The 22,342-nt window shown below is 37.0% G+C and overlaps 1 protein-coding gene across 1 annotated transcript in view; it reads left to right on the top strand.

The window, feature by feature from the left end:
* The window catches only part of LOC148941432 (uncharacterized), a 364,996-nt gene that overhangs the window by 111,155 nt on the left and 231,499 nt on the right, over positions 1-22,342 (top strand). The window contains exon 7 of the mRNA XM_089104420.1: positions 1,102-1,231. Within this exon, the coding sequence (XP_088960546.1) occupies positions 1,102-1,231 (130 nt within the window). The remainder of the gene's footprint in view (positions 1-1,101; positions 1,232-22,342) is intronic.

The following is a 22,342-nucleotide window of genomic DNA, read 5'->3' as shown; positions in this document are numbered from 1 at the left end:
CTATATATTAGAATAAAGCCTAAAGTTCAGTTGCCATACCGTAATTTTACAGAAAATTTTTCTTTTTGGTGAATAAAAAGAAGTATCTCACCTAAAGAGCATAAGCTGTATTTCCGCTCCTTTATAAAATTCATAAATTGTTAGTTACGGCCTTTAAATGTAACAGCGATGATACGGCACTTTATGACGCATGTGTTTGGACGGATTAGACCGTCTTCACTTCAGCTTTCAGCTTTTCTGTGCAGGAGGATTGGAGCAGATCGATATGTGCCCCCGAAGAGAGGTCTGACGATGTATTGATCTGCAAAAGACCAAATTTGGAAACTCTCTTGATAGCTGAATCCTCGAGGATAAAGTCTGGGTATCAACACGAGATTTTCAGCCAGTTGATTAGTTGTTCCTTAGTCTTGGATGCATTGAAGTTGACCAGCCAGGAGTCATAACACTTAAACCTCCAGGGGATTTGATTGTAGGCATAGGAAGGTTTGTACAGAATCATCATGTTTATCGACAGCATTATGGACCCTGGCATCGTCAACAAAATAGAGTAGAGAGTCCATGAGATTGGCCTTTATGTTGTTGATATGCACCAGAAAAAATGTGGGTCATAAGGTACTACGCCGAGGAACGCTAGCATTTACTAGACACTCATTGGAAGTAAATCCATCGAGAATTACACTCAAGAGTACGCTTTCTTAGAAAACTTCCAAGAATCCCAAGTAAAATACTGTAAATTCAATGTGCTTGGAGTTTTTTTTCCAGCAGACTCTTATACCAGACTCTGTCGAAAGCTTTTGTGGCATCAAAAGATAGCACCTCAACATCATACCCTTGGGTCACAAGTTCAACCAAATCCCACTGCTGGGTATTCAGGCAGCCAAGTATCGACTGTTTCTGGCGGAACCCATACTGCATATAGCTAACAAGGTTATTTGACTCTAGGCATAAAATAACCAATAATGTCTAATGTGTATTATTAGAAATTCTCAAAGAATCAACCGGTTAATGATGTATCTCAATCATGATCATACAAAATATATTTTCAGTAATTTTTCTGCTAATACTACCCCTTTATGCGTTAAAATTGCTCGTCTTTTTCAGGGGGAGCCAGGCGAAGCTGGTCTACATGGGTATCCTGGAGATCAGGGCCGACCTGGTTTACCTGGAGTTTATGACCCTTCTCTCTCCTTAGACCCAATGCCAGGTCCACAGGGGTCACAAGGACCAATCGGTGCGTATTATTTGTTTTTTTTGTGTTTCTTGTTTCCTAGTACCAACCTTAACTCGTCCACTGTTTCTTGAAAAATAAGCTTTTACAGTAAATAAAGTAAATCATCAACATTTGTGTCATTAACGTTTTCTATTTCCTCTGATAGACTAGGATAACTAGATATGCATAAGTATAGCCTGAGTTTGGAAGCCGCAGAGTCCAGCCCCATTCTCTTTCCCCGAAATGTGAAAAAAGAGTGATTTTAATGTGTGGTAACAAACATGTATTTGCTAAAAACAGAAGACCTTCTTCGAGTTCAAACCAAATTTGACTTCATGTTTTCTAGAATTGAAGTTCTGGTTCGACTTAAATAAATGCATTTTTTTGGAAACTCCTGGAAATAGAGATTCTTAAAATGCTAATGTTTCCTTTAAATACTCGTGACTCTATCGATTAATCAAGAAAATTTGTGGAACTACGTTAATAGCATGCCTTGGGCTTACTTATGTAAAAGCAACTCATTGTTAAGAATGTAAACGTTCAAATTATTTTCTTACATTGTTTGAATCAAGCTTTAGTTTTATTTTTCAAGAATCGTTAGATTTGAATGAGAAGTATCGTTAAAGCACTTTAGGATTTTAGTGTGGAGAGCGAATACTGAGGATGGGCAGCCCCCCTCATATACGGAATTATTTATGTTTGCTTAAGTTTTAATGTTGCTCCTTACTTTCAGTTGAAAAAACTTGTTTTCTTTAAATCATAGCCGTTTTTCAAATCAAGCCAGGAACTCCCCAAGCTCATCCTGGGGATTTCATCCCCTGGACGAGGACGGGGAATCATTCTCGTCTGAAATTCTCCCTTTAAACTTCCCCCTCGAAACGTTTGCCTTACGAATAATTCTTCACGCAGAAAATACCCCCCCCCCCGCAAAAAACTCCCCAAAAATCTATATATTTCCCAATAACAAATTTTATGTGTGAACAATGCGCAAAATAACTTGCAGTCCTTTCCTCAGGGACTTAAGGGGGTTATTTTATCCCAAAAGGCATAGTTATCAGAACTTTCAAGTATACTGAATCAAATGGCTATCTCAACACCTTTATCAGATGTAATGGGGGGGGGGGTGGGGAAGGTGAGGGGGCTAATTGCCCTCCAATCTTTTTAGTCACTTGAAAAGGGCACTAGAACTTTTGATTTCCGTTCTAATGAGCCCTTTCCCCGTTTTCTAGAACAATTTACTCGATGCAATAACCTCTGGAAAAAAACAACAACAAATAAACACGCACCCGTGAACTTTCTTCTGGCAAAAAAAAAACAAATTTCCACACTTTTGTAGATAGGAATTTGAAACCTTTACAGTAGGGTTTTCTGATATGCTGAATGTGATTGTGGGGATTTCATTAAAATTGCTTGACTTTGTGGGTGTGTTACCTCTATTTTTCGAAAAATTAGGCAAATTATCTCATGCTCGTAGTTTTTGATTGGTAACATTACGAGTAGTAAGAGTGTACGCACTTTAAAATCCACATTGAATTACACATGAATATGCGTGTAGTTTAACCGGTACATTGACTTACCAGGGCCAGTCACCTATTATTACGAACGGTACTTGCCCTACCAAACAGGTTTTCTAATGTGACATTCATTTTTTTGAGGTCAGTCGGTTAGGGAGAGCTCACGATTACTCCATATGGTAACTTGATTAGCTGGTTTTTTAAAAAACTTGGCAAGCTATAATGTACTCAAGCAAAAACCCTATATAATGTTCATACACTGCATTCCAATTTTCATTATGTTTTAACACATTGTTTATAGTACACTACATATTATTAACTTTGAAAACAATGGATTCGTCAATTTTCAATGTGAGTACACTTTTCATTCTTTTATTTCCCACAAAAAAATATAAAAAAACGTTTTACTAGTAAATTCAAATTTCAGGAGGACTTAGCCCCCTCCCCTCCAACAATACAAAATCTTAAGAATATGATGAGTATATTCGATAGAAACGGCAAAGCACGCTTTTTTCTATTATGTAAATAAAATCTCCTCCATAGCTATGTTTACAAGTTTTGATTTTTTTGAAAAACAGTTCTTTATCATTCAGAAACAAGCTTTTTCCAAACGTGTTGTGTTTTTCCGGTTTGAATGAAAAGCTTGCGTGTTACAAAGAGATTGAAAGTTTTGGGGGTCAAATTTCACAGGCTCTTGGTATAAACGGGTTTTGTCTAATTCCGATGTCGCGGCTATACTTACAAGCAGTTTCTCAACATTTATGGTGACAATCTGTGTCGGAACGACTTTCTAGTCCTAAATGATGAATGTGGTGCTGATTCCCCTATCCCTTCTCCTAATGATTTTAATAATAATTCGGTTGGAGTTTCCTTGAAAAATTTTATTTTTTTTTATTTTCAGTGAAAAAATAATGCCTTCATGATTCTGAGTAACTCAATCTATCCCCCTATTTTTTGAGGGGATGTTAACGCACGGATGACATTGTGAGACTTTGATGGTGGTTAATCGAAGCTCTCGTTGAGGGTGTTCGCTTGATTTGCCCTTATTTTCGTTAATGTCACTTATTTACTAAAGAAATTAAATCTCGTACATGCTTTAACTGAGGACATTAAATCTCGTATATGTTTTTACTAAGGAAAAAATTTTTTTATCAATATTATGGTTCTCTTTAGCCCTGTTTAAAGTTTTATGTTGTTTTTAAAAGGGAATTTGGTCTGTTTTTATCGTATTTGCATATTTTTGTTGGGGAAACACATTGAAAAGCCATTTTAAGAGTTATATTTGTGATTTTTTCACTGACAATTCCAATTTCTTAACCAACCCTTGACCTTCCTAAGTGCATTTATACTTCGAAATGTCCCTAAGCTAACACAGTCAATGATAGAAACCCTACTATATTTGTTCTCCGAGATCGCGGTTATACTTGCAAGCAGTTTCTCAACATTTATTGTGACAACCCACGTCTGAACGACTTTCTAGTGCTAAATGATGAATGTGGCACTGATTCCCCTATCCCTCTCTAATGATTTTAATAATAGTTCTTTTGGGATCATTGAAAAATATCATTTTTTTTATTTTCAATTAAATGATAATGCCTTCTTGATCTATAAAAATAAACCGATAAGGAAAATTAAATTTTCTGTAATATTTAGCAGTAAGCAGAAGGAAGGTCAAGAAATTAATAATAGGAACATCTTTAAGCAATAAGGTACATCATACTTTAATCAACAATAAATTTTTCACCTTTAAACAAGAAGAGGAGGGAAAAATTTGACCTCTTATGTATTTATCCAACACAATGGAAAAAGGGGATTTTTTTTTTCATGTTAAATTTGGGATTCTTTTTAAGGAACAGGATTCGTGCAATAACCCCCCTTTGGAAAAGAAAGCACGATGGAACGAAGTTAAATTAATGCGAGCCACAAGGCCCTCTATCATCAAATATGTTGGTGGAATTACACATGGTCTGGACCAGCCAACAACCACACAACGTCTAATGCCAGGACCCTCTCGCGCCGCTGTCTGGTCTATGCACGCTGGAAGGAAATTGAAGAGAGAATGGGTTGCTTCTCATAGTGCCTCAGCCCAGCCTACTCAACATCATGCGGTTGAACCCCTTCATGTGTTGTGAGGGACTTCAGGTGTAGCGGGCCAGTTAGAATTTTTAAGTATATATATAATTTTTTTTTTCTTTCCCTATTTTCAACAATAGGTCAAAGTTTCTTAATTGCTTTAATTTTGATGAGTAAAACTAAAATCGTTTTCTACACTGTTCTTTAATAATCCTACTTCATTGTCTTTCATTAAACAAATTAGTAATATATAAAAAAGTGCTTACAGAACTGAAATAGATTATCATGCACTTCTAAAGAACATTACCTGTAACTTATCTTCTAAACAAGAAATTTTCTAATGCAATAATCAAATATTCTTTTAAACAAACTAACTATATAAAAAAAACAATTCACTATTTCACAGTTGACAATCAATCTTAAACTGGTATTTGTTTTTGCACTAAGCTTTTGCACGTATCCGGAGCCTATCAAAATGTCCCATCAGCACACCTGAATTTTTAATCTGCCCGACAGGTATAATTCGAATTTTAAGAGTTCCTTGCATAGTGAACTTTCTTATAACAGAAAGTCTATCTCTAAAAAGATATATTAACACAGGAAAAAAGGTTTTTTAATTATTTCCAAATATGTCATCACAGCGATGTCAAAAAGTATTATTTGGGCGAAAACGTTTCTGATCGTTTTATTTTGACGAAACAGTTTTAAAAGATGTTTTCTAAAAAGAATTGGACTCTATACTGTTTGAACGGTGTTGTGAACTCCGTTACCACAACTCGAAAGGAATTCAATTTTCCCACCCCAAAGGAAGCTTTCGGGTCCCGAGAGTCCTCCCAGGGGGCTCTAAAAAGGAATATCCATAATTTTAATTGAACTTTAATTTTTGATATGAAAGGAGAAAAAAAAAGTTTTTCTCTCTTACAATGATGTATTTACTCCAACTCAACTACTTCCGAAATTTCACAAAAATCTGTTGTCAAAAGACATAAGAAAACTTAGATTATTAAGAGAATCACACCAATTCCAGCAACTGACGTATGCGCTCGCGTCCATTAACTGAAGCTGAAGAGTGAGTGCTCATGCAGCATACTGCATCAGTTGCACGACGGTCGAATTTCATTGAGAGTTATACTGAAGATTGTCAAGCACTAGAATTAGATCCATGCTTCGTGTTTTTATTCTGAAAATTTTTGGAACTAAACTACTACTTTTATATATCATTCTCATGTTCTAACTTACCCGCTAAGAATAAGACAACATTTTTCTGACTGAAGAAATATATTTTTATAACATGTTAGGTTTTCATAATGAAAGACATATGGCAGTTTAACTTTTTTTCTTCTTCTTTTAATTGTTCAAGTGGTGGGACAGACTATGAAGAATTTACATAGTTTATTAACTTTATAAAAAATAATGGTTATTTTACATAGGAAATAAAACTTTTTTTTTCTACAGATAAATGATATAGCACCACCGCCACTATTGAGTCATAAAACACATGAATTCACAGGACCAATTGTTTCACCCCCAATGGAGTTCAGTGATGAGCCTATACTAGTTCTATATAATATGGATTGGCATATGAGTTTCCTCAACGATGTTTTGGGGACATGCCTAGCCTAGATGACTGAACCAGTGATACTGACGTGCTTGAGGAACCGGGCTGGGAAGGTATTTCTACGTAGGAAAATTTATGTGATGTTATTAGTGCTACTGGACCAAGTTCTCATATCAAAAGTCCATCATAGGACGATATAGGCTGGCTCGGCGAGCTGTCCCCAAGCACCTTCGAATATGCCCTATGGAGCTCTCTCATGGCATATCCAACCAATGTTATTGAAAAGACTTGGAGTGGTGGTGCTATTAACAGTTCCCTGTCACCCTCAACAATTCGACTTAAAGATAGAGGTAGTAGTAGTAGTAGTACAACAACAACAACAACAGCAAAAGTACCCTCTCAGCCGGATTTTTTTCTGTCCGACTGTGTCTTAGGCTATACAAAAGTCAAAAGTACCAAATTTGGTAATCCATTCAAGTCTCTAGTGTCGGGGGATATAAAACCAGACTTCACGACCATTACACATTCTTATATTGACATGATTTGACCCAATCTTGATCAACAAATGAGAGTTTGGGGAGAAGGGGTCAGTTTAAAAGTATCGATATTACTAAAAATATTTTTTTTTAAATGAAGTTGCAGTTGAGGAGTATTCAAAATACTTATACACAGAGATGTTAGCAAGTCCTCAGCACTTATCAAAATATAGGGCGGTTTTTCTAAATTGGGATAAGAGTATTCAAAGTAAGTGGGAAAATCATAATGAGGGGGGTAGTTCATCCCTGGTTTTATTTATTGAAAGTTAAACTGTTAATATTTGTAGGTTTAAAATGGATTTTACTGTAAGTGATGCCCATGGGGGGGGGGATATATTTTTTATATATTATTCAAATTTAGAGAAAAGTAAGGGGATGCTAAAAATGTGTTTCGACACGAAGTTGCAGAGTTTCAAGTATGAATTTTTGATTGCGGCATAGAGACCACTTCGAATAGATGCCACTAAGAAAAAGTTGGATAAAATGGCAGTTAATGGTAGGGTGGGTTCAAAGGTCTCCAAAGTAAATTTTAATTGTTTAAAAGTTCAATTTCCCATGAGGCTAAAAGAAATAGATATGTTTGAGCGGGATAATGCACATTTAAAGATTGGTGTCAAGGTGTTACATCAGGAAACAGAATTTGAACAGGGTCAGCATTCCGATAAGAAGAGTGTATTATTTCCAGTGAGGGCTCCTTCAATTGAATCAGTAGAACATTGGGTGTGGCTTCTATACACCCCACCAACAGACTCCGATTCAATTGGTCATTTCAATCCAATTACGGATTTTAATAGGGTTCTAAGTGAGGGTAAAAAGCGGAATGGTGTATCTTATTACTGTCCGACATGTCTCTCAAGATTTCGCTCTGATTTAAAGTTGAAGCATCACATGAAACACTGTAAACGTCATGGATACGAGGCTGTGGAGACGGTAAGCGGAGATAGAGCGATCTTACGTTTTAAGAATTTCCAAAACACGCTCCTACAGAGCAATAAGATCGCTTTGGACTGCGAGGCTAAGGTGACGGACGTGTGCAATCCATCAAATTCAAATCGTGTTAAAATATATGAAGCCATAGGGGTATCTTACGCTTAGGTGCTACAATATTCTAATAATACTATACAAGTATTGGATATAGTGGAGATATTGAATGACGGTGAAGACTGCATGCGCTTGGCATTGGTCAGTGTAATCAAAACAGTGAACAGTGCAATTTCACGCCTTCATTATACAAACTATCCTATGCTCCTATCACCAGATGACATAGTTACCATTAAAAATCGTAATATGTATTTAGTTTGCAAGGGAGAATTTGATGATGGTGTTGGGAATGGGGGGAGGAGGAAGGTGATCGACCATGATCATTTGCGGCAGGAAATTACATCGGGAAAGAGTAACTTTATAAGGGTATCAAACCAGTCATGCAATTTAAACGTTAGACAACAATATTTCGTACCTGTTTATACACAATTCCAATTACGACTTAAAGTTTGTTCTTCAGGCGTTGGCCCGCATTGCCAAGGGAGGAGTTGTAGATGACGCAGGGATATATGGTTCTTTTTCATATAATATCATACCCAAATCATCGGAGAAACTACTTCTGCTGGAATTCATGTGGAAAACAGTTGACAAGGGTAACACGTTCCGGAATAAAATCGGTTTTTTAGACTCTTTCAGCTTATTCCCCAAATCATTAAGTCAATTGATTCAGGTACAGAAAAGTGACAATTTTGATAGCTTCCCCCTCCTCAAACAGCGCGGCCCCGATGATGAAATGTATGATTTATTAACGTGTAAGGGTCTATATCCATATGATTAGTACAATTCTGCCCTAAAGTTAGATTATATTTTATTACCACCCATTAAAGCCTTTGTAACGTCTCTTACTGAGAGTAAGTGCGCAACTCATGTTTCCATAATTGCCCTGATAATGCAGGCACAGGATAAGCGAAAAAATTAACAAGTTGATTGTAGAATATAATTGGCTAGTGACTTTCTAACTCTTCTGGATCTTGTGCGCCAAACTACGAATAAAATCTATGGGGACTTTGGGTGGGATGTAGGTTATTATTTTTCCACTCCCCATTTGGTGATGGACTTGATACTTAAAATCAGCAAAGAAGAAATAGGTCTGATCGCCGTTGTGGATCAGCATCTGTTTGTAGAGAGATCAATGCGGGGTGGGTTTGTTTTTCACGGGGATCGTATCATGAAAACTGATCCGAGTGGACAGCACACCGATGAAAAGTCGGACGCAGTTTTTCTGGATATGAATTCTCTTTACCCATCGGCAATGTCTCACTACTCTTTGCCGTTTGGCAATTATAGATGGCTTGACAATCTCTGTGCTTAGAATTTCCCCCACATTGCCAGTGTTGAGGAGAATGGGGCACAGGGATGTTTTTTTGAAATGGATGGTGAAATACCAATGGAAATACATGACTCAGTAGAAGACTTTGTTTTTCCGTGCATAAATAGACCGGTGTGTAGAGACTCTCTGAGCCCCTACAATTTATCTCTAGTAGAGGACGGGAGTATGCATTGGGTACCTTCAAAACAAAAACTAATTGCCGACCTCAACCCGAAACAGAATATCGTTGTTCATCACATTCTATTGAAATGGATGGTGTCCAATGTTTTCAATGGTCACAAAGATTCATAGAGCCCTCCAATTTGATCGAAAGCCTTACATGGAAACTTTTATTAATACCTTGTCAGTGAGTGTTCACAAGCGAAAACGAAGGTTGAAAAAGAAATGTATGAACTCATTTTGAATTAAGACCTCGGTAAAAGGTGCGAAAGCGTACGACACAGAAGTTGATCTTACATCATAACCAACCCCAAAGATTGTGCTCGAATCTTTGCTGATCCAAACTTCACATCGTTCACAATCACAGACTCTAATATGGTGCTCCTACATTGCAAGAAAACAAATATTGTATTAAATAAAAATATTGCAGGCGGAAGTGCAATAACTGAGATATCCAAGAAACTCATGTTGTCCTTTTATTATAATATATGCAAGGTACAGTGGCCGATTGAGGGACAAGTTCAAGTGTACTACGGGGACACTGATTCACTCCTGTTAAAAGTCAAAACTGAAAATCTTTTGAATGATTTGGAACATGGTGAGTACATTAGCTCACGAATGGAATACACTAGTTGGGACGAATCCTTCTACACAGAACTATTGAAACGCAAGTCCCCAAATCAAGTATTAACGCTAAAATCTGAAATGAGTAACGATCTGATATCTAGGGGTGTGCTTCCTGGTCTGAAGGTATACTTTGTGAAAACACGGGGTAAGGACATCAAACATGTTTGCAAGGGGATGCCTACAAACTGTGTAAAAAATAATTTCGACATTTGTAAGTATAAAAACTGTGGGGAGCGTAGTTTGGTGCCAAGGTCGAAAGTCATGGCAATTCGCTCTTTACAATTTAAAAACTACAAAGTTAGAGTTGAGAAAAACACCATTTCGGCCATATTGGAAAAAGTCTATGTACTTGTGGATGATGTTAAGGTACTACCATGCGGCAATTTTTTAATTTGACCACTATTTGAATTTGTGGAGTAAATAAAACAACTCGGTCTAGAAAAATTCACTTAAATTCATTAAAAAAAAAAGTATAAATTGGGTGGGAGGGGTTTTTGGGTAATTAGGTGTTTTTTTTTTTTTTATCACAAACAATTTTCAATGTATGTGTGTGTGTGCAAGGCAGATCAATTTCAACTATTTAATGCCCCCGAAAGCCGGGGCCCGCCGCAGCGGGCCCCCGCTCCCCGTACCTGATGCTTCCTGCCCTAACCCTGATCACCATAATAGCCGCCCCCGGGGGAAGGGGGGACCCCAAAATTTAAAATGCTGTAAATAAAAGTGATATTATTTTAATTGCTTTATTCTAATAAATGTTGTATTTTTTTTCTATAAATAAAAAAAAAGTATATTTATTTAAGTGTTTTTTTTTCTAGTGGTTATGTAAATGTTGTATTTTTTATTATAAATAAATTAAAAAAGTGTATTGTTTTTTATGTTTAATGTGCCTTTTTCAATGTAGTATTTTTTTTAAAGTATTTTCACTTTTTAAGAAAATATTATTCTTTATTCGTCTTCTTCTTCTTCTCATTATTATTATTATTCGTGAACGGAGTAGTAATAAAGAAATTATTTAGTCATTACACAGCCATAGTCTACAGTTGGTTGTCTAGGTGAACTCCTGACGGGACAATGTATCAATTTAAAACACAATTCAGATCGTTTCTGTGTGGATCTTCAATGTCGGGCAAAATAACAATGTTAATTAAAGTATTTAAAAATTGCAATAAAATTTTTTCAGAAAAGCCGAAAAATATCTACTATTGTTGCACTATCTGGCAAGAGTCATATGATAAAATAAAAGCGATTGCCTTTACGGCATTGGTACGGATACAATTCATGCCGGGACTTGATGTTTTCGGCATGATTGAACCAATTTTCTCGTTGATTATTTACAATCTGGCTGAATCTATTGAAAAACAGTCTCAGGAAATGGTACAACTGTTCACTGTTCACTCTCATCATGAAGAGATTTCCGTTACTCTTGTTCTACACAATCTCTTTCATCAGAGCAAATGTATGCGAACACTTGCATTGAACTACACCTACTATATCATCTATAGAGCTGTTCGTGATTCTAGCTCGCTAATAAATCTCAATAAACAAATACATCCAGGAGCCGCCGATTTTCTGCTCTCAGCCTACAATCAGGCAACTAATAAACCCTATGGCTACATCCTATTGGATCTTAATCAAAATACACCCGAGGATCTGCATGTAGTCACAGATATTTTTGACAATGAAATTACAGTATATCTCCCCGTGAACACTAAAAAGATCTATTAGATGCTATCATGACACTGAAGAAACTACATGAAAATAGACATTTGTTTTCAGTTCTAAGCACTTCAAAACCTCCACGTAGGAAAGCACTACTCAAACACGGTATTTGCAATGATTTCATTAATCTTGTATCCGAACTGTTTTTAAATGTGACCCAGGGTAATGTTTAAGCGCCAGAAGTAATTAAGCAACAGGCAAAGAAATCTCATTCCATTGTACGCACATGGGCCTATAAAAAGAAAGGAAGGAATTTTAAAAGGACACGACTTCTTCAGGCGGGCGGTAGCTTTTTTACACTTTTACTGCCAATAATTGCAGGACTTGTAAACAGTTTTCTCTAGTGAGATTGGCAAAACCATATAAATCGACTCCAATAGAACTCGCTCTCTCACCCGTCAAACACTTTGAGAACAATCGGGGTAAATTCCTTGACAATTAAAATATTCAGGATGATAAAAAACTGCTTTTACTTAAAGATGCACTTTTCCAAGTGGACAAACACAAGTCCTATTGCTCAAAACCCACTGCTGCTGCTGCTGCTGCTGCTGCTGATCCCAAAAAGTAATCAACTCCTCAGGATTCTGCTGCTGGAGCACAATAAAAGAAGCAGGAATTGGATTCAATTGTATTTAAAATTGTAAATCTAATGCCCCACTAATATCTTCAACAAATTACACGACTCCTAGCCTATCTCTTGGAAATTGGTCAAGATTACACTCAAATTAAGAGTAATGGGACAGTGATTATAATCCAGAGTAAGAGCCATAATCTAATTGATTTGTTCTATGACATGGTTACAAATCGTAAAGGACTATTATCATTTGACACTAATCTATAAAACTTTCTAAATACATTAAACTTCTCAACAAGACATATTAGCAATAGACAAATTCTAAAAAAATTAAATGAACATGCATTATCATCATCATCATCAACAACATCGACAAAATTAAAAAATGTACTTGAAAAAAAAGATTTTAACTCAATTTTGGGAAATACTAGCACACCGCTGATTGCTAGACAAAAGCGAAGACGTATCAAGTCAACGTCACCATCACCATCACCACCACCAATAGCTCGTATACAAAAGGGTAGAAGACGTTACACAACGTGTTTACGTTCAAAATGGTTGAAGTTCTGAAAGATGTTTATGAAAATGTTGGTGAGGCGGGGAGTTTAAGTTCCCCCACCACTCTTTCCAATGTCACTGGTGTTCACACTAAAAGTGTACAAGACTATCTACAAAATGAATCAAGTTACACTCTGCATAGAAATCATAGACTTCGTGCCAATCAATATCAAAAAACTAAAGTCTTTTACCCATTGCATATAATGAAAGCAGATCTCCTGACTCTAGATGAGCTTCAAAGACGTCACAATACACCGTACAAGTACATTCTACTTGCAATCCGTGTTTTTAGTCATTATGCATCTGCGATTACATGGCAGTCAGAAAGAGGTGTTGAAGATTCTCAGGCCATTGAAAGTATTCTCGAACAAGACTAGTATAAAAAAATTCCAATGGATCGCGGTAGTCAATTTATTAACCCTCATGTAGCAAAAGTACTAGAGTAATATAGTACACTGCCCTAGTCAAAGTCCTATAAAGGCTGCATTGGCCGAACGATTGATAAGAACTATTCGACTTTTAATTTCAAGATATTGTACATTGAAAAATACACCGGCTTTTATTCATGATCTAGATAAAATCATGTTGATTTATAATCAACGAGCTCATCGATCATTGTCCAACTCTACGCCAACGGAAGTTCATCATTCTGATCATGATACAATTGACACCTTTCTTAAAAATAAATTCAATGTTGGTGATACTGTTCGAATTAATAGAACAACTAATGTTTTTGAAAAGGGGAATTACTTGTGGTCCACAGAACTGTTTAAAGTGGCAAAAATCCTAGACACTAAACCCATAACTTATCGGCTGCGTGATACCAAAGATGAAGAGATTCTCGGCGGCTTTTTTGACTATGAACTACAAAAAGTTAAAAATGCTAGTGAAATCTATCAAATTGAAAAGATATTAAAGACACGTACTCGCAGGGGTAAGAAACAGTTACTTGTTCGGTGGCTAGGATACAACTCTGATTTTGATTCTTGGATCGGTGTTGAAGATATTGATAATGCCCATGGATTTCTATGTGACTTTCATGTCCAACTTTTCCGATCCTCTCTACAACGACTTGAATACGACAAGTGATTTTTGGACAAAACTCTCCCCCGCCATCCAATTTGACGGTGCATATGAAGTGACTAGTGTTAGCTTTATTTTCAAACCCATCCGCGTTACCATGCGAAAGGATTAATTGTATGATATAGGGGCGATAACCATCGTTAGAACTAAAAATGTTGTTAACTCGACTGATTATGAAAGGGTTGAAGCACTAAAACATAGCGAATATCACAATGCCAAATTAAAAGATATTGAATATGATAATATGGGGGATTTGTGTCGTGCAATCAAAAGAAAAATCTTATATCGTAGGAATGATAAATTCCATTTTAATTATTCATTGGAGCATGACAGAATTTACATTATCTCACCTCTTTACACTGAAATAATCATTCTCAATGATAATCCGAAAGACGTTCTTGGCTTTAAACAGAATATGATCAATGGGAAAAATACTGACACCGTTTACGGGATGAATCAAGTTATTTTTGCTGATTATCCACCTGGTTTTGCCTCGGACTCTTGTATATTTCTCTATGCATCCTTTGTGAGAAATCGAGAGTCGGTAATTCAAATGTCCCCCTCCTACTTGTTCTTGAACGAAAAATAACTCATGAACTTGTTCATCACTATAATATAAAGCATCTTAAGTATGTTCCTGTAAACACTTCGTATTTGGAACTCTGTCAGTTAACACTAAGAAGTGAATTCGATGATGCTCTAGCAATAACAAAAGGCTTAGTAGTGATTACATGTCTGATTCGACACATTGTCAACAACAGTACAATCACCAAAAATTAAGAATAGGTGAATTCCATTTGTCTGTCCCGATATCGAGTGTTATGTTGGTGCTTTGAGTCCACGTCAAATAGGCAATGGATAAGACTACTACAAGGGTCATACTAAAATGTCTGGCTACGGTCTTGATAGCTCGTTTGCTAGGAAATTTTATTCCGTACTACCCCTTACCAGAAAATATTTTGTACCAGCTGCATCGAATTTTGCTGTCTTAACAATACGGGACTGGGGGTCGGGTAAGAATTTCAAGAAGAGTGTTAAGGAAAATATTAGATCTTCAGCAAGAGCCGTTGGTGAGCAACTAAAATCTCGACAAAATGGGAAGGGATTGAAAAGGATGCGTTCGCGTCATTCACTCATCAGTCTACACCCAAGCAGGAAGCAGGGGCCATCAACAAGGACTCTGAGGAATAAAAGATGGAAAACTAATCAGCGGAAGAAGAAAAGGAAATATACAATGATTCTTAAATCAAAGAAGAATTTCTTCTTCTCTTAATATGACATATATCCCCCACAAGGAATCATATCCATCAATTAGTTCCTCATTTAATCCCATTCAATGCTGAAAATGTTGATGTCAGTGTCAAATATAGCTACTATGAGCAGTTTCACCCCCTACAACCCCTCTCGGAAAATATAAACTTTCAAATATTTTCCAATGAAGACTATTTCATTGATTTGTCGTCAACATTTATTGATTTAAATGTTGTGGTGAAGAAAAAGTCAGATAATACAACTCCAAATGCCGGTGATGGTCTCTCCTATGAAAACTGTATTCTACACAAACTATTCAAACAAATTAATGTATTTATTAATGGGACATTGGTGAGCACTAGCAATAATTTATCAAACTATGCAAGCTAAATACAATTTATGATGATGACACCAAAGGCTTACAAGGAGCTGAGGGTACAAGTATGGGTCTTAGTATATTGGATGAACGGGGATACAGTTGGTTCGGTGACCTCCATGGTGACCCAAAGGTACCACTCGGCTGGTCTGATAGAACCTGAGGTATTTGATGTCTCCCAGTGGTTACCCCCCAATGACCAGGTTGTCAAAAGGTTACAGATGGCACCAACGAATTTACCTTTGATGGAAACACTTCATGAAGCACCTGTTGCACATGTCATTATCACATCGGCAATTCTCCACGTCCAAAAACAACAAGTTATGAGCTCTGTTGTATTGGCAGTGGAAAAGCTAAGAACCAATGGTAACAACATTAAACTTCTTGTTCCCCATACGATCACCAATCAACGTCACATTGCCACCGTCTCTCGTAGCTATAGAAATTCATCATTTATCAATGGAGAAATCCCATCAAAATTGGATTTGGCCTTTGTAAAGAGTGGCAGTGCCGTTGAATCCTGTACTGAATCCCCCCATGATTTTAATTTTTTCGGTCTATCTAGCCTTGTGTTCAAAGTGAATGGTATTCCACTGTACACTCTATTATTTGAAAAAAAATCCTATAGAACTCTGTACGAGTTGACTATGCGGTCCTTAGATCATGACTCTCAACTGTTTGAAAATGGAAGAACCGATTTTATATTTTCAAAAAATCATGGGGTTATTGTTTTGGACTTGTCAGGGACTCAGGATATGAGCATAGTACGAACAGGGAATGTACGTTTAGAGTGTACATTTGCCAATGCTCTGACCGAGAGTATCACGCTAATATCACTGAGTCAATTTGAAACCTATTGGGAAATCACGCCCGACGGCAGTGTTCTACTAGACCTAGCACCATGAACACAAACCAAATAATCAACGTATTTAATATGGATCCAGACATGTCCCTGTAAAAGTCCTATTGTATACCTTCAGACTTCATTGGAAAAAATTCCAAGTGTTAACAATACCCTAATCATTCTTAATAGCAGTCCATCAAATTTGACGACCGATCATTGGCTATGCATCTTTCAAACAGGGAAGGATATTGAATTTTTTGACCCTTTTGACCAATTGTGTAAATTCTGCACTCCATACATCAGCAACTTTATTGAAAGTAGTGGGAAAACCATTATTCAAAATCAACGAAGAGTACAGGATTTAACGACTAAGACATGTGGCTTTCATGCACTACTCTTTTTCATGTTCAGATGTCGTGGCTACACCTACAAGCAGTTTCTCGACATCTATGTTGACCTACCTCAATTGAACGATTTTCTAGTGGAGAATATACTTACAAGCGTATTTAATATTGATTTTAGTGCCCTAAGAATAAAATGTTCTAAAGATGTATGTGAAATTGTTTATTATTAATAAAAAAAAATTTATATACATGATGAAACGACTTTTCTACTCTTTAGATTTCATCCACTACTAGGTATTTGTCGACAACAACTAGTGCAAGTAGATTATCTGATTTCACGGTACACTAATCTTGCTATGTTGCAATTTCAGGGTCACATTTTCTACAGTAGCATGTTATTTCACTATTTTCATATCTTTTTGTATATACAATGACACTGTTCTCAATCATCCTAAAGAATTCGCATGTTTCAATTTGCGTATTTCAAGAAATTTCACAAACAGTGTCCTCAAGTGTCGAGTCATATTCCGCCACAGCCAAATAAAAATCAGTGGGCTTATAATCATAACACCCAGTGTCTTCACAGCAATGACGTAGATACCAAATTCTTTTGTTGTTCCAACAGATAAATCGATGACCCGGCTCCTCTTCCCAGAACAATCTAAAACCACGACGATACCAATCTCGTAGCAATAAACTAAAATCACGGTTAGGATTCTTTCCAATCATACTGGGATATGTATTCTCCCACTGATTACATTTATCATAGTGGCAATTGGAGCACAGGTGCCCTCTAGGATGAGAGTCACACACCTCTTCAAGACAGGAATTACAACCTTTAATTTGCACAGCATATCCTCTATGCAATTTACATGGGTTGCATAATCTACACTTCTCATCATACTCATCAATCATTGTGCAATTCTCACATGATGATGACCTGCTGCCCAGTGATTACATAAATAACGGACATGTATAGAACATTTTTTCATGTGTTGACGCTCTCACTACCACAATGAAACTGACCTAGCAACAACAAAAATTGTCTGAGATAGAGAGAGAGGAGTAAATCATCCTTAAGCACCATCTTTGTAACGAAAAAAGTCCCAAATTTCAAAACTAATTTTTAAAAGTATTTCCAAAATATCATTTTGCTGTGTCGTGATCAATATATCAATAAATTGTGTAAATGCATTTGGACCATGACGTAGAAGCTTCATACAATAGTCTAATGATGGAGAATCAGTTTTCATTATATCGACAAGCATTCCCCGAGAAAATATCTTCCTTTGAAAAGACAACTCTAGAAAATCATCATCTAGAATCAAACGTTTTTGCACAAGTACTAGATTCATAATGATTTGCTATTTCTCGAATCTATCCATTTTTTAGAGTCCTAACTCTGTCAAAACCAACTTCAGACTAATCATAATTTTTTTTTTTACTATAGAAAATATAAGCTATTCTACTATAGAAAGAAAAAAAAATACCATTGATATAGAAAAAAATTTATTGAACATAATAACAATAATAGTATTAATTGATGCATTTTGTTCTCATTAATATATTTCGATAGGACATCTAATGCTGACCGAAGTTTATTTATGTGTAGAATATTCACTTTTCCATCGAAACGTAGTTGCTCCTCCTGTTTAATCTTGCTTAATGATATCACGTATCTAGCATACATACTGTCCCATTCAAGGCATAGTCTACAGCCAGCGGTTATTTCCACAGCTACATTGGGTACTCGTATATCTTTGCTGCTGCTGCTGTCGGTTCCATCATTAATCTCCAATAATGTAAATGCACCACTCATTTTTTTTCTCCACTAATATCCTCTCGAATAAACTATTCTCTCTCTGAATTCAATTCTCTTACGAACATGAACTACCATGAAAATTACTCCTTATATCCGAATCCAACGACCAACCAAGTTAGTGTGACCGCCGCTCTCTCTAACCAACTGACCTAAAAAAAAATGAGTGTCACATTAGAAAACCCGTTTGGTAGGGCAAGTACCGTTCGTAGTAATAGGTGAATGGCCCTGGTAAGTCAATGTACCGGTTAAACTACACGCATATTCATGTGTAATTCAATGTGGATTTTAAAGTGCGTACACCCTTACTACTATTACGCTTCATGAATTTCATATATTTAGGATCAGCATAAAAATTCAATTCTTTTGATGTATCTATTAACATCAAAATTTTGTGTTTTAGAGTTTCAGTTACTATTTGACCGAGTTGCTCCTTACCTAAAGTTCGTTACTACAAACTGTTTGTTTCTAATAAAACTACATGGGTATATGATTTCAAATTCGATGCCACATGTATTCGACAGCAGAACATCCATACAATTCTTTCGTATGTTAGTCATTTCTACCCAACCCTTTTTGCCCACAAGCCCAGTGTTGGCTATCAGAATACATTTGTTTGTTGACACTGTCTCGCAAGAACAAATTGTTGATCAACAGAATTGTAAGGAAATGCATTAAATGCCACAATAACCACCTGGATGCATCCAAACAATGAGCCAGCTTACCGTTAATTAACGTAATAAAAATTGTCTTCAACTTTAATGACTCCTTTTATATAAAAACCAAGAGACTCTGTCCTAGCTTAATTCTAGCAGAACCTGCTTATGCTATGATGTTAAGGCTGTTTTGATGATGGTTTTAGGGTTCATTCTCTTGCTTTTATTGCAGGCTCAATTTTGTCTTTATTTTGTTGTTTTGTTAATAATGACCCAGCTTACCGTTAATTTACTTATCTGAATTTTTCTTATCTGACCTTTGAACTATTTTTAATGAAATGGCTATTATAAAAAAAAATTTTATCGGATGGGCTTGGGGAAAAAGGGTGTGTGGGGGGGGGGGGCTAGTTTCCTTCAGTTATCTTTTGACTCTTAAAAAGTGAACTAGAACTTTCGATTTACAATCAAATGAGCCCCCATTGAAGTTTGTATGAGCATACCTTTCATAAGAACCATGAACGCCCCCAGGACAACACTTACAACATCTATCCCCCGGGCCCGGGGGGAGTTTTTGTTATTTAATTTTTGAACAATTTCCAAAAAACTGGCTATTTCAAAATTTGTAGTGAGTGGGTTTGGGGAAAAAAGTGCGGGGGGGGGGCTAGTTGCCCTTAACTCTTGACTTTTAAAAAGTGAACTAGAACTTTCAATTTCCAATCAAATGAGCTCTCTATGAAGTTTATACGAGCATCCCTTTCATAAGAACCATACATGCCCTTAGGGCATAACTTAGAACTTCTTCCCTTGGGCCCTGGGGGGTTTTATTGACATCGGATTTTTTCTTATATGACCTTTGACCTATTTTTAACAAAATGTCTATCTCAAAAGTTTCATCAGATGGGTTTGGAAAAAGAAGGCGCACGAGGGGGGGGGGGGGGGGATAGCTGTCCTCGGATCTCTTTTGAATATTAAAAGTGAACTCAAACTTTCAATTTCCAATCAAATGAGCCCTTTCTGAAGTTTGTACGAGCATCCCTTTCATACGAACTATATATGCCCCGGGCATAACTTACAAAGCCTGCCCCCGGGCCCTGGGAGGTTGTGACGACAACTGAGTTTTTGTTATCTGACTTTTGAGCAATTTTTAACTAAATGGCTATCTCAAAATTTTATCGGATGCATTTGGGGAAAACGGGGCGTGGGGGGGGGGCTAGTTGCCCTCCAATCTCTTGACTCTCAAAAACTGAACTAGAACTTTCAATTTCCAGTCAAATGAGCCATCTCTGAAGTTTTTACGAGCATCCCTTCAATAAGAACCATATATTCCCCAAGGGCATAACTTACAACACCTGCCCTCGGGCCCTGGGGGGCTGTGTCGACCCCGGAGTTTTTGTTATATGGTCTTTGAACTTTTAAAAAAGAAAATCTATCTCAAAGTTCTTATCGGATGGGTTTGAGAAAAAAAAGGTGTGAAGGGGGGGGGGGGCTAGGTGCCCTCCAATCTCTTTTGACTCTTAAAAAGAGAACTTTCAATGTCCAATCAAATGAGCCCTCTTTGAAGTTAACACGAGCATCCCTTCCGTAAGACCCATATATGCCCCCAGGGCATAACTTACAACGCCTGCCCCTGGGCCCTGGGGGGTTGTGTTGACACCGGAATTTTTGCTATATGATCTTTGAACTATTTTGAACAAAATAGCTATCTTACAATTTTTAATGGATGTATTTGAGAAAAGAGGCTTAGGGGGAGGGGGGGGAGCTGGTTACCCTCCAATATCTTTGACGCTTAAAAATTGAACTAGAACTTTCAATTTCCAATCAAATGAGCCCTCTTTGAAGTTTGTAGGAGCATTCCTTCCATATGAACCACACCTGCCGCCAGGGCATGACTTATAACTCGGGCCCCTGCCGTCTTTGGAAAGTGTATACCGACCAGACTCAAATTTCCAGAACATTTAAATATGTGGAACAAAATAGCTAACCCTATTGTTCTGTTATATATGTTTAGGGAATTGGTGGGCGTGGATGGGATGTTAAATGCCTTAGAATCAGGTTAGACTATTAAAAACTGAACTAGCCATTTAAATTTCCAATCGAATGAGGCCTTTCTGAAGTTTCTACGACAACGCTGTCTATACAAAAACCTTATATGCCCCCAGGGCTTAACTTAAAACCCTTGCCCTGAGGGCGGTGAGGGGGGTGGGTTGTCATCCTCAAATACCAAATTTCCAGAACTTACAACTACGTTGAATAAAATTACTATCTCAAAATTTTGATTGGATGTGTGGGGGGAAATGGGGGGCATTAGAGGGGGGTTAGGTGCCCTCCAATCACTGTTGACTATTAAAAAGTGCATGGTCCATTTCAATTTCCTATCGAATGATCCCTTTTTGAAGTTTCTACGACAACGTATTCTATAAAAACCTTATATGCCCCCAGGGCATAACTTACAACCCTTGCTATGGAGGCTGTGGGGGAGTGTCCTCCTCAAAATCATAATTTCTATGTGGAATTCAACTACGCTTGACAAAATGGCTATCTCAAAATGTTGATTAGATATGTTTTGGGAAATGGTGGGTGTGGAAGGGGTGTTAGTTGCCTTCCAATCACTTTCGACTATTAAAAAGGGTACAAGCCACTCAAATTTCCAATTGAATGAGCCCTTTTCGAAGTTTCTACGACAACTTCTTCGATACGAAGTGCCCTGCTCTAAAGGAAAAAAATAATAAATAATGTATTTTGCCAACATCGTTCTTATATGCCCCCCGGGCATGACGTAAAATCATTGCCCTGAGGGGTCTGGGGAAGTGTCCTCCTCAAAAACATATTTTCTATCTGGAAATCAACTACGCTGAACAAAATGGCTATCTCAAAATTTTGATTGGATGTGTCTGGGGGAATGTTGGGCGTGGGGGGGGGGGTTATTTTCCCTCCAATCCCTTTCGACTATTAAAAAAGGGCACTAGAATTCTCGATTTCCAATCAAATGAACCCCCTTTAAATTTTATATGACGACCCCTTCCATATGAAGTGCCTCTGAAAAAATAAAATAAAATAAATAATAAAACAT

The sequence above is a fragment of the Artemia sp. Qi Xiang Cuo genome, chromosome 18, assembly GCF_049724085.1.
Source record: "Artemia sp. Qi Xiang Cuo chromosome 18, ASM4972408v1, whole genome shotgun sequence".
In the NCBI taxonomy this organism is placed as follows: Eukaryota; Metazoa; Arthropoda; class Branchiopoda; order Anostraca; family Artemiidae; genus Artemia; species Artemia sp. Qi Xiang Cuo.
This window is presented reverse-complemented; position numbering and strand designations above follow the sequence as displayed.